The sequence below is a fragment of the Macaca thibetana genome, chromosome 1, assembly GCF_024542745.1.
Source record: "Macaca thibetana thibetana isolate TM-01 chromosome 1, ASM2454274v1, whole genome shotgun sequence".
NCBI lineage: Eukaryota > Metazoa > Chordata > Mammalia > Primates > Cercopithecidae > Macaca > Macaca thibetana.
The window spans coordinates 20,033,010-20,045,539 of NC_065578.1; the positions used below are offsets into that span (position 1 = coordinate 20,033,010).

General features: G+C 41.3%; 1 protein-coding gene across 21 annotated transcripts in view; it reads right to left on the reverse strand.

The window, feature by feature from the left end:
• The window catches only part of EIF4G3 (eukaryotic translation initiation factor 4 gamma 3), a 374,608-nt gene that overhangs the window by 270,705 nt on the left and 91,373 nt on the right, over positions 1-12,530 (reverse strand). For 20 of the 21 annotated variants that reach the window (XM_050789766.1, XM_050789763.1, XM_050789769.1 and 17 more), the window contains one exon: positions 8,285-8,360. The exons of the other annotated variant lie outside the window; for it this stretch is intronic. Coding sequence is in view for 14 of the 20 variants with exons in the window: in XM_050789758.1 (XP_050645715.1) it covers positions 8,285-8,360 (76 nt within the window). In the remaining 6 variants the exon portion in view is untranslated. The remainder of the gene's footprint in view (positions 1-8,284; positions 8,361-12,530) is intronic. 21 annotated transcript variants of the gene reach the window in all.

Genomic DNA, 12,530 nt, shown 5'->3' on the forward strand with positions numbered 1-12,530 from the left:
ATGGCTAATAAGGAATAATGACATAAGCTTCCCTCTCATCCCTGATAAATGTACCCAGGGCAAACTTGCATAAAGCAGGTTAAAATAAATACAAAATAACTAGACTAAATGTAACATGAACACATTCCAGAAGATGACTCCAATTTTTTTTTTTTTTGGAAACAGAGTCTTGCTCTATCACCCAAGCTGGAGTGCAGTAGTGCAATCTCAGTTCACCACCACCTCTGACTCCCGCGTTCAAACAATTCTCACACCTCAGCCTCCCAAGTAGCTGGGACTACCGGCTCACACCACCATGCCCAGCTAATTTTTTATATTTTTAGTAGAGGCAGGGTTTCACCATGTTGGCCAAGCTGGTCTCAAACTCCTGACCTCAAGTGATCTACCCACCTCAGCCTCTCAAAGTGCTGGGACTACAGGAGTGAGCCAACCACGCACAGTCCCAAATTTTTTTTTTCTTAATTTTTTAAAACTACAGAGACAGGGTCTCACCATGTTGCCCAGGCTGGTCTCAAACTCCTGACCTCAAGCAATCCTCCCACCACCTTGGCCTCCCAAAGTACTGGGATGACAGGTGTGAGCCACCATGCCCGGCCAAGTCCAACTTTTAATGCTTCTTTGATTATCAGCAAATCCCTATTACGTAAAATGGCGGACATCAGTGTATAAAACCTGCATACCTGATACAAAAAAGCACAATCTTTGTGTAATTTTGAGACTGGCCAGGAGTCTTTCAAGCCTTTCAAGGAATTTAACCAATTCAATGAAAGTGACATATGGACACCACATGCTAAGGCAGTAGGAGGTGAACTGGGGGTTAACTTTTACTTCATGACATAATCCCAGCATATTGGGAGGCCAAGGCGGGTGAATCACTCGACGTCAGGAGTTCAAGACCAGCCCGGCCAACACGGCAAAACTCCTTCTTTACTAAAAAATACAAAAATCTGTCGGGTGTGGTGGCACATGCCTGCAGTACCAGCTACTCAGGAGGATGAGGCAGGAGAATCACTTGAACCCCAGAGATGGAGGTTTCAGTGAACCAAGAATGCATCACTGCACTCTAGCCTGGGTGACAGAGTAAGGTTCCACCTAAAAACAAACAAAAAACAACAACAAAAAAGGGGAAACCAGCAGGATGAAGCAGCTCACACCATAATCCCAGCACTTGAGTGGCTGAGGCGAGAGGATCAATTGAAGCCAGGAGTTTGAGACCAGCCAGGGCAACACAGCAAGGCTCTGCCTCTCTTAAAAAGTATAAAACATTAGCTGGGTACGGTGGCTTGTGCCTCCAATCCTAGTTACTCAGCTATTTAGGAAGCTGAGATGGGAGGTTCATTTGAACTCAGGAGTTCAAGGCTTCGATGAGCTGTAATTATGCCAGTACACTCTGACCTGGGCGACAGAGTGAGACTCTGTCAAATAAATAAATAAATAAAAAGTAAAGACTATCATACTTTAAGGTAACTTCTAGCTCCCTAAAATCCTTTCTTCCAGAATAGGCATAAAATATAATATATACACAAACATTTTTTTTTCTTTTTTTTTTTCTTTTTTTTTTTTTTGCAGATGATGGTTTCATTCTGTCTCCCAGGCTGGTCTCAAGTTCCCGGGCTCGAGCAGTCCTCCCACCTTGGCATGCCAAAGTGCTAGGATTACATGTGTCAGCCACCACACTCAGCCACACACACACTTTTTTTTTTTTTCTAATAGAGACGGGGTTTCATCATGTTGCCCAGACTGGTCTCAAACTCCTGAGCTCAAGTGATCCACCCACCTCAGCCTCCCAAAGTGCTGGGATTACAGGTGTGAGCCACCATGCCTGGTCTCGATTTTTTAAAACTGATCAAAGGACTACAAATATGACAGTAGTTTTAAATAGTAAAAATCAAATTAGATCAAACTCAAAAAACACATTCAAAAGCTTAGATTCAAATATTTCATGTAAACTACATGAGAGGCAGTGTGCTGTTGCTCACAGGATTTTGATGATCTATTCTCCAAAGTAATAAATGTACAGAATTATATGTCCTCATTTATGAGGTTTTATAACTAAGGTTTTTTCAACAAAATACTTGTTCCTCATTCAGTATTCATCTCCACAAACAGGACTACTGAGTTGTCCAAACCAAGATCTATGACACCACCTTTACTCTTTTCTCTCACATCCCACATCCAAGACATCAACATATTCTACTCACTTTACTTCTCCTTACTCCCACTTCAATCACCACCACATGTCCACATCACACAGTCTATTCTCCATACAGCAGCCACATTGACCTTCTAAAAGTAAATTCACATCTACTGCTCTGAATCCTCCACTGCCTTTCTAGTGTATCTAGATTAAAATCCAAAATCTTTACTATGGTCTGTAATGTCCATGTATTAGTCCACTCTCACACTGCTACAGAGAACTACCTGAGACTGCGTAATTTATTAAGAAAAAAGAAAAAGGAAAAAAAAAAGAGGTTTAACTGACTCACAGTTCCACATGGCTGGGGAGGCCCCAAGAAACTTACAATAATGGTGGAAAATAAAGAGGAAGCAAGGCATGTCTTACATGGTGGCAGGAGAGAGAGAGAGAAAGCAAGGGGGGAAGCGCCGCACCTTTAAACCATCAGATCTCAGGAGAACTCATTCACTATCACAAGAACAGCACGGGGAAAATCCGCCCCCATGATCCAATCACCTCCCACCAGGTCCCTCCGGACATGTTGGGGATTACAATTCCACATGAGATTTGAGTAAGGACACAGAGCCAAACCAAACCAGTCCACATAATCTGATGTCTCAAATCCAACCTCTCTCCATTCCAGCCACACTGGCTTTCTTCCATTTCTAAGACTACATTGAGCTCACTACTATCTCTGGGCGTCTGCACTGCTGTTCCTTCTACCACAAATGCTTTTTTTCCCTAGAAATCTTCACTTTCAGCTTAATTGCCACCTTTTCAGAGAGACTTTCCCTGAGATAATTAGTTAAGGTAGAATGACCAGTATCCTGCTTTATTCTCATCAAGCTACTTATTACAACCCAATAGGAAACTGTATATATATATTTGTTTGCTGTCTTCTTATACCATAAAGATGTAATATCCATGAGGGCTGAGGGTCTGTGTTGCTCCATTACCATATCCTGAACACCTAGACCACTGCATGACACACAGTAAAAGCTTAAGCTTAAGTATTCAATGCTGAGTGATTAAATTCTATAATAAACAATATATAACCACTTATTATTTAAGAACTGTTATCTAAGGAATGGCATACAAAAAGCTGATATGAGATAAAGTGACAAGATAAAGCATAGGGCCTACAAAACAGACAAGAAAGACAAACTAAACTATACCCCCAAAATGGTTATAGTATTTGTCTCTATAAATCACTCAGGATTACTAAAAGTTTTCATTTTCTTTCACTTATCTTAGTTTAAAAATAATATTTAAATGGTGAAAGTACACTTAGGTAATTAGAAAACATCGTATTTTAAGAGGGATTCTGACAATGATGCTATTCTTTTGCATAGTACTTTTTTTAAAAACCATAAAAAACTAAGACCTAGAGGAAGGTTGTGCCAGAAAAAAAATATTTTAAGTTTTCTTTTTTTTCTTAAGACACAGGGTCTTGCTCTACTGCCCAGACTGGAACGCAGAGGCACAATCAGATATCGCACTGCAGCCTCGACCTCCTGGGCTCAAGTGATTCTCCTGCCTCAGTCTCCCAACTACCTAAAATTACAGGCTCACATCACCATGACTGGCTAGTTTTTTTTATTTTTTATTGAGATGGGGTCTCATTATGTTGCACAGGCTGGTATCAAACTACTGGGTTCAAGCAATCCTCCCGCCTTGGCCTCCCCTACTGCTGGGATTACAGGTAGGAGACAGCACAATCAGCCAAAGGTTATTTTTCTTTTCTTTTCTTTTCTTTTGAGACACAGTCTCGCTCTGGCGCCAGGCTGGAGTGCAGTGGCACGATCTTGGCTCACTGTAACCTCTGCCTCCCAGATTTAACCTATTCTCCTGCCTCAGTCTCCCGAGTAGCTGGGACTACAGGTTCACACCACCACACCCAGCTAATTTTTGTATTAATAGTAGAGACGAGGTTTCACTATGTTGGCCAGAATGGTCTCGATCTCCTGACCTTGTGATCCACTCGCCTTGGCCTCCCAAAGCCCCAGGATTACAGAAGTAAGCCACCACCCTGGGCCCAAAGGTTATTTTTCAATGTGTTATTCAAAATGTTATTTTTCAATGAATTGAAGATTCCTAATGATTAGGGTGACCAGATAATTTATAATAGAAACTGGGTCAATTCTAAGAGTGAATAGGGCTGCAGAAATAATAAATTGATCTACAATAGGTGTTACTGAGCCTTGTTTCAGACAAACCAAGAAAAACTATCATCCTATCCATTACCTGCATGATACTCTTTTTTTTGTTGAAGGTCTCACTCTGTCACCCAGGCTGGAGCATAGAGGTTTGATCAAAGCTCACTGAGCCTTGAACTCCTGGCCTCAAGTGATCCCCTTGCCTCAGCCTCTAAAGTACCTGGGACCACAGGTACATGCCACCATGCTTAGTTAATTTGCAAATATACAAAGGTCAGCTTAAACCCCCACCCCCCAACCAACCTACATACTCTTTATTTCACTTCATATTATGTCACAGTGAACTGACTACTGGCCACTCCGTTAACCACGCGTCTGAATCTTCACTTCCTAGAAGGCTTTGCCTTCCCTTCTCTACCTACAGAAGTCTTGCATCTTCTGCTTTAAGTGTCACTTTCTGAATGCAGTCACCTCTTCCTTTCGCATGCAATTAACATGTTCCTGTCACCCGTCAAAGGTTCTTAATCTGGAGCTTAGAAATGGCCTGATGAGGCCGGACGCGGTGGCTCAAGCCTGTAATCCCAGCACTTTGGGAGGCCGAGGCGGGCGGATCACAAGGTCAGGAGATCGAGACCACAGTGAAACCCCGTCTCTACTAAAAATACAAAAAATTAGCCAGGCGCGGTGGCGGGCGCCTGTAGTCCCAGCTACTCAGGAGGCTGAGGCAGGAGAATGGCGGGAACCCGGGAGGCGGAGCTTGCAGTGAGCCGAGATCGCGCCACTGCACTCCAGCCTGGGCAACAGCGTGAGACTCCGTCTCAAAAAAAAAAAAAAAAAGAAATGGCCTGATGAGGTGGAGCGCAGGGTCTCACACCTGTAATCCCAGAACACTGGGAGGCCGAGGTGGGTGGATCACTGGAGGTCAGGAGTTTGAGACCAGCCTGGCCAATATGGTGAAACCCCATCTTTACTAAAAATACAAAAATTAGCCAGGTGTGGTGATGCGCACCTGTAATCCCAGCTACTCGGAAGGCTGAGGCAGGAGAATCACTTGAACCAGGAGGTGGAGGCTGTAGTGAGCCGAGATCGAGCCCCTGCACTCTAGCCTGGGCGACAGAGTGAGATTCCATCTCAAAAAAAAGAAATGGCCTGATGGACATCTGGGAAATTCTGAAATTATATGTAAACACTGAATATATGTTCCTCTTGAAAGAGAGAACATTAAAACTATTTTCAGATTCTAAAAGTGATTCATAACCCAAAACCATATGAATCACTTCTCTATCATATCACTTTATATTAGAATTATTTATTTTCTTATCTCCCTCAGTAGACTGTGAGTCCTTTTAAGGCATTCTATCTAATGGTATGTTGAGTCGAAATATTTAAAAGATAGGTTTCACTCCCTAATTCCCCTAAATTATCTTAGGCTCGCTGTAAAACACCTAAAACTTACTTCTAATATTGTTACCTTCATCCTCTAACTTTTAAATTTTCTTTCATATGGCTAGGCATGGTGGCTCACGCCTGTAATCCCAGCACTTTGGGAGGCCAAGGTGGATGGATCACTTGAGCCCAGGAACCTGAAACCAGCCTGCTCAACCAAGTAAGAATCCTCAAAATAATTATTTTCCCTTCATTTATGAATTTGAATCATCTAATATAAAAAATTAAAGGGGCTGGGCATAATGGCTCATGTCTATAATCCCAGCACTTTGGGAGGTGGAGGCAGGCGGACTGCTTGAGTTTGGGAGTCTGACCAGCCTGAGCAACATCGTAAGACCCTGCCTCTGCCAAAATATAATTTTTTTTTTTTTTTTGAGACGGAGTCTCGCTCTGTTGCCCAGGCTGGAGTGCAGTGGCGCAATCTCGGCTCACTGCAAGCTCCGCCTGCTGGGTTCACGCCATTCTCCTGCCTCAGCCTCCGAAGTAGCTGGGACTACAGGCGCCCGCCACCACGCCCAGCTAATTTTTTGTATTTTTAGTAGAGACGGGGTTTCACTGTGTTAGCCAGATGGTCTCGATCTCCTGACCTCGTGATCCACCCACCTTGGCCTCCCAAAGTGCTGGGATTACAGGCGTGAGCCATCTTGCCCAGCCAAAAAATTATTTTAATTAGCATGCACAGAGCAATGTGACTGTAGTCCCAATTACTTGAGAGGCTGAGGCAGGAGGATAACTTGAGGCCAGGAGTTCAAGGCGCAGTAATCCATAATCATGCCACTGCACTCCAGCCTGGGTGACAGAGTGAGACCTGATCTTTTAAAAATGAAAAAAAAATTAAATTTCCTTCTGTTAAAAACGGTGTTCACAGCCGGGCACAGTGGCTCACACCTATAATTCCAGCACTTTGAGGAGCTGAGGCGGTGGATCACTTGAGGTCAGGAGTTCAAGACCAGCCTAACCAACATGGTGAAACTCTGTCTCTACTAAAAGTACAAAATTAGCAAGGCGTGGTGGCACATGCCTATAATCCCAGCTACTTCGGAGGCTGAGGCAGATGAATCGCTTGAACTGGGAAGGCAGAGGTTGCAGTGAGCCGAGATCGCACCATTACATTCCAGCCTGGGCAACAAGAGCAAATCTCCATCTCAAATTTTTAAAAAAAGTGTTCACTCTTCTAAACTTTCAGCATTTTGAAAATACATAATCAAGGAGAATAAAAAGTAAAATTTTAAAAATTTAAAGTTTAGAAAACATAAAACTGGTGAAATTTTTAAGAAAAAAAATCCAGAAAGAAAATAAAACTCAGAGTGCAAAAAGAATACAAAGCTGCCTGTAATCCCAGCACGTTAGGAGGCCAAGGTGGGCAGATCACCTGAGGTCAGGAGTTTGAGACCAGCCTGGCCACCATGGTGAAACCCCACCTGTACTAAAAATACAAGAATTAGCCCGGTGTGGTGGCACGTGCCTGTAGTCCCAGTTACTGGGAGGCTGAGGAGGGAGAATCGCTTGAACCCAGGAGGCGGAGGTTGCAATAAGCCAAGATCATACCACTGCACTCCAGCCTGGGTGACACAGTGAAACTCCATCTCGAAAATAATAAAAATAATAATAATAATAGCCGGGCGCGGTGGCTCACGCCTGTAATCCCAGCACTTTGGGAGGCCGAGGTGGGCGGATCACAAGGTCAGGAGATCGAGACCATCCTGGCTAACACGGTGAAACCCCGTCTCTACTAAAAATACAAAAAAATTAGCCGGGCGAGATGGCGGGCGCCTGTAGTCCCAGCTACTCAGGAGGCTGAGGCAGAAGAATGGCGGGATCCCGGGAGGCGGAGCTTGCAGTGAGCGGAGATCGCGCCATTGCACTCCAGCCTGGGGGACAGAGCAAGACTCCGTCTCAAAAAAAAAAAAAAAATAATAATAATTATTATTATTATAAGGCCAGAGGTTAATATTTACAGAAAGGAAAAATAAGTCTATCTTTTTGTTGTTGTTGTTTTGTTTTGTTTTGTTTGTTTTTTTGTTTTTTTTGAGACGGAGTCTCGCTTTGTTGCCCAGTTTGGAGCGCAGTGGCGCGATCTCGGCTCACTGCAAGCTCCACCTCCCGAGTAGCTGGGACTACAGGCGCCCGCCACCATGCCCGGCTAATTTTTTGTATTTTTAGTAGAGACAGGGTTTCACCGTGTTAGCCAGGATGGTCTCGATCTCCTGACCTCGTGATCCGCCCGTCTCAGCCTCCCAAAGTGCTGGGATTACAGGCGTGAGCCACCGCACCCGGCAAGTCTCTCTATCTTAACATAGTATTTGTTTCACTCCATTTCTTAGATTAAGATGATGGGGAAAGAGCCTATTCACCTTATCCTATTACATACATCTCATTCTATTCAGAATTTTATTGAACTTTTTGCCGAAAATTTGTCATGTATCAATCAAACACTGCCTATAATTAATACCAAGGATTCACACACAAAAGCACACACACAATTTGACAAGCTGCAGACACTCACCGTGCTGTAGACTGCTGAGACAGTGGGAGTGAAGATTCGATCCTCAAGAGGCTGTTGCACAGGTCCTCTAGGAATTCTAGAAGAGCGAGTTAAGGATAAGAGAATTCAAAAATGGATGCTTAATAGTTAAGAGACAACTGCCACCACAAATTTCCACCAACGACCTAAGCACTTTCACCCAATTAGTAAGTTATATACTTCTCCACCAAAACTAAAAAATAAAATACTTCAAACGTCCTAAAATGACTATATCAATCTCTTCAAAAGCCTTCCCATGATAAACATTCCATGGAATCTCAAAACAAACACAACTATACAGTAAGTGTCCAAACTTGAGGCCCATGATGAGATTCTGCCACCTTTATTTTCTACTAAAAATAACTGGCTGGGTGCAGTGGCTCAAGCCTATAATCCCAACACTTTTGGAGGTCAAATTGAGAGAATTACTTAAACCCCTTGCAAGAGTTCGAGACAAGCCTGGGCAACACAGCAAGACCTCGTCTCTACTAAATTAGCCGAGTGTGGCTGCCAGCACCTGTAGTCTCAGCTACTCGGGAGGCTGAGGTGGTAGGATCACTTGAGCACAGGAGTTTAACCAGTTGCAATTAGCACACCTCTCTACCAAAAAAAAAAGCCTAAATAAATCAGTATGAGACAGGAACTGCCAGAAATTTTCCACAGAATTTGAATTCAAAGAAATGACCCCCGTAAAACTTTGTACACTACCACATACTTCCTTCCTAATTCTGCCTGCCATCGTGCTTATTACCAGTTCTCACCAAACTCTGTATCTCCAAGCATAAATCACTGGATGTTTCTTTCTCTCTGAGCTCAAGATACAGGCCAAACAGCTTTTCATAGTGCTACTTAAAATTCTAATTCAATAATTGAGCAGTGTAACATGCACATACAATAATCCAGAACATGCTGATTTTTTTAAATCCATGACTGAAATACAGTAGTACATCCACTTGATATTTCTGTATTTCAAATTGCTGTAATTTATATCATTAGGAAATACAAGCAAAACTATTAGTAAGATTATATAGATGGTATGCAATACTGAATTAAGACTCTAAGTAGAAATATAAATGTAAAAAATTTCAAATTCTCCACTTTCTTTTTCTAGTAGAATAATACAAGGCAAATTTCATAAATAAATACAATTTGATGGTTAAAGATTACTGAAGCACAACAGACTCTGATTATTAAAGTACTCACTACATACATGTTACAACAAATACCAACTAGGCAAATACACTTGCAGAGACTAAATTTCATCAGAGAAGTCCAAGAATCCATGAGGAGGTTACATGATATGTATTAATGATATGTTTCCCACTTATGCAGAAAAGAGAGCTCCAATACATTTTAAAGAACAAATGTTTATGAAACTTCATGAAGGATGAACTCTCTTCAAAATAAACCCTCTTGATCAATGGCAATCATATCTGGCACTGGAGTTGTTTATAGTCAGTACCTCCTTAAAAGGTGCATTTTCACAAAGTAAAAACAAGAAGTGAAAATAAACAGAAATTGTTTTTCAGTCTAACAAAATACTAAAGTCATTTATAATTCCCAGCTGAACATTCCTAAACCTTGCCCCACTCCACTACAAGAAAAACTACTGCCCTAATGTTCAGCAAAAGCAATATTCTTAAAGTGAAAGACTCAGGTTATCATTTCCTCATTGAAAGGAAGATCAAGGATACCAATGTCATCAAATAAATACTGATTTACAGGTAAAATAAGCAACTAGTATCAGGAGATAAAAAAAATAATGCAAAGGGTCTTTTTCTATATTATTTATTATTTAGGCAAATATGTCGATGTCAATTTATGCTTTCTTTACTTCTTATTTCTACATAGTTCTGACAATAAAAAAGGAAGTTAACTTCTATAATACATAAAATAATGGCAGAATTACTAAACTATACACTATTTCACAAAGATGCCGAACATAATTTCTCAAAAGATGTACTTTTTAAAATACAGTTACTCTGGAAATAGCTATAGTCTTCTTTTTTTAGTTTTTTATTTTTTGAGACAGAGTCTAGCTCTGTCACCCAGGCTGGAGTTCAGTGGCACAATCTCAGCTCACTGCAACCTCTGCCTTCCAGGTTCAAGCGATTCTCATGACTCAGCCTCCTGTGACTCAGTCTCCCAAGTAGCTGAGACTACAGGCATGCACTACCACAGCTGGCTAATTTTTTGTATATTTAGTAGAGACGGGGCTTTGCCATGGTGCCCAGGCTGGTCTCGAACTCCTGAGCTCAGGCAATCCGCCCACCTCAGCCTCCCAAAGTGCTAGGATTACAGACACGAGTCACCACACCTGACCATAGCTACAGTCTTTTAATATTACTTCTGAACCACACGAATATGTTTTTCAAAAATTAAAAAAATCCAATTTAAACAAACCAGCTCCAGCCCAGCCCACAAGAGACCCTGTCTCTATAAATATATATTTAAAAAAAAAAAAAAAGCCAGGATCTTTTTGTAAATAGCCCCTACAAAAGAAAAAATAACCTATTTTTAAAAAGAGCCTGGCACAGTGGTGCATACCTGTAGTTCCAGCCACTAAGAAAGCTGTGATGGCAGGATCCCTCGAGCCCAAACATTCACCTGGGCAATTCTTTCTTTACTCTCCTTACCTTTTACCATTGAGATCTAAGGAAATAAAACTAACCAATTTTAAACTCTGTTTCAACTCTACTTAATGCTGGCTGTTAATTCAGGTCCAAAAACCCTATTGGAAATCAAGAATTTTTCCACTACTAGAGCGCAAACACAGTGCTTATGTATACTACCTAACACCCCTAGCAGAATCTAGGCAGCACCCTTAATCAAACACATTAATATCTCTACAGCAAAATATATGAATATTCAAACTTCTACCCTTCTGTCCAGAAATTTACCAATGCAAGAAAAAGAATAGTTTTCCAAGCTCTTGGGATTTTAGAACTGCAAGACTATACTATCTTTATCATTGAATCTTTGCAATTAGTATCTCTGAATGTACACAACTAGAAACCATTACATTAGATTTTGTTTTGTTTTTGGAGTATAGTGGTCTGATCACAGTTGACTGCAGCCTCAACCTCCTGAGCTCAAGTGATCTTCTCACCTCAGTCTCCAGAGTAGCTGGGCCTACAGGTGTGCACCATCATGCTCAGCTAATCTTTAAATTTTTTGGTAGAGGTGGTGTCTCCCTATGTTGCCCAGGCTAGTCTCAAAATCCTGGATTCAAGTAATCCTCTCGCCTTGGCCTCCCAAATTTCTGGGATTACAGGCATGAGCCACCACACCTGACCTATATTAGATTTTTAACAAATTCAGAAACATTAGTCTCAAAGAGCTTAGCCAGAAAACCCCTTGTTCTGGCTCTGATTTTCTATGAACTCAGACACAAGTCAGCACATATTGCTAACTGATTTCCTACCAGTCATATTTAAGTTTACCCAGAAACATATCCGGTGTATAAGTTTAGAAACATACAAACAAAAAACCAAAACAATATTGCCACAGCCTATGCAACAATGGCTGCTGACTACACTGTTATTTCTACACAAGATAAAAATACACATTTTCTGTGAGACAAAATGATATACACATGCAAAAATGAGTGATACACTCACAAGTTTCAAATGCCCTCACATTTTTAGTTCTACAACAGACTAATATGCTTTAACAGTGTTTTCTAATGCCCAATTCAGATTCAAATACAATCAATCCATATGACAAAGCAAAGGCAGAAGGCAACAAAGTAAGCCTCTTTCCTCAAAAATGCCCACCTTGCACAATAGGAAAAATATGGAATCAACCTAAGTGTCCATCAGAAGATGACTGCATAAAAAAGATGTGGTATATAGACACAATGGAATACTATTCAACCATAAAAAATGAAGTCATGTCTTTTGCAGCAACGTAGATGGAACTGGAAGCCATTATCTTATGTGAAACAACTCAGAAAGACAAATACATGTTCTCATTTACTAATGAGATTTAAATAATGTATACACATGGAGGTAGAGTGTGGAATGTCAGAAAACAAAGACTCACAAGGGAGTAGGGGGTTGATGAGAAATTACTTAATGGGTACAACATACGTTTTTCAGGTGATGGACACATTGAAAACCCTGACTTCACCACTACAGCAATATATCCATTGAACAAAATTACACTTGTCCCCCACAAATTTATACAATTTTTTAATTGCCCACCTTGAAGAAGTATCAGTAACAAA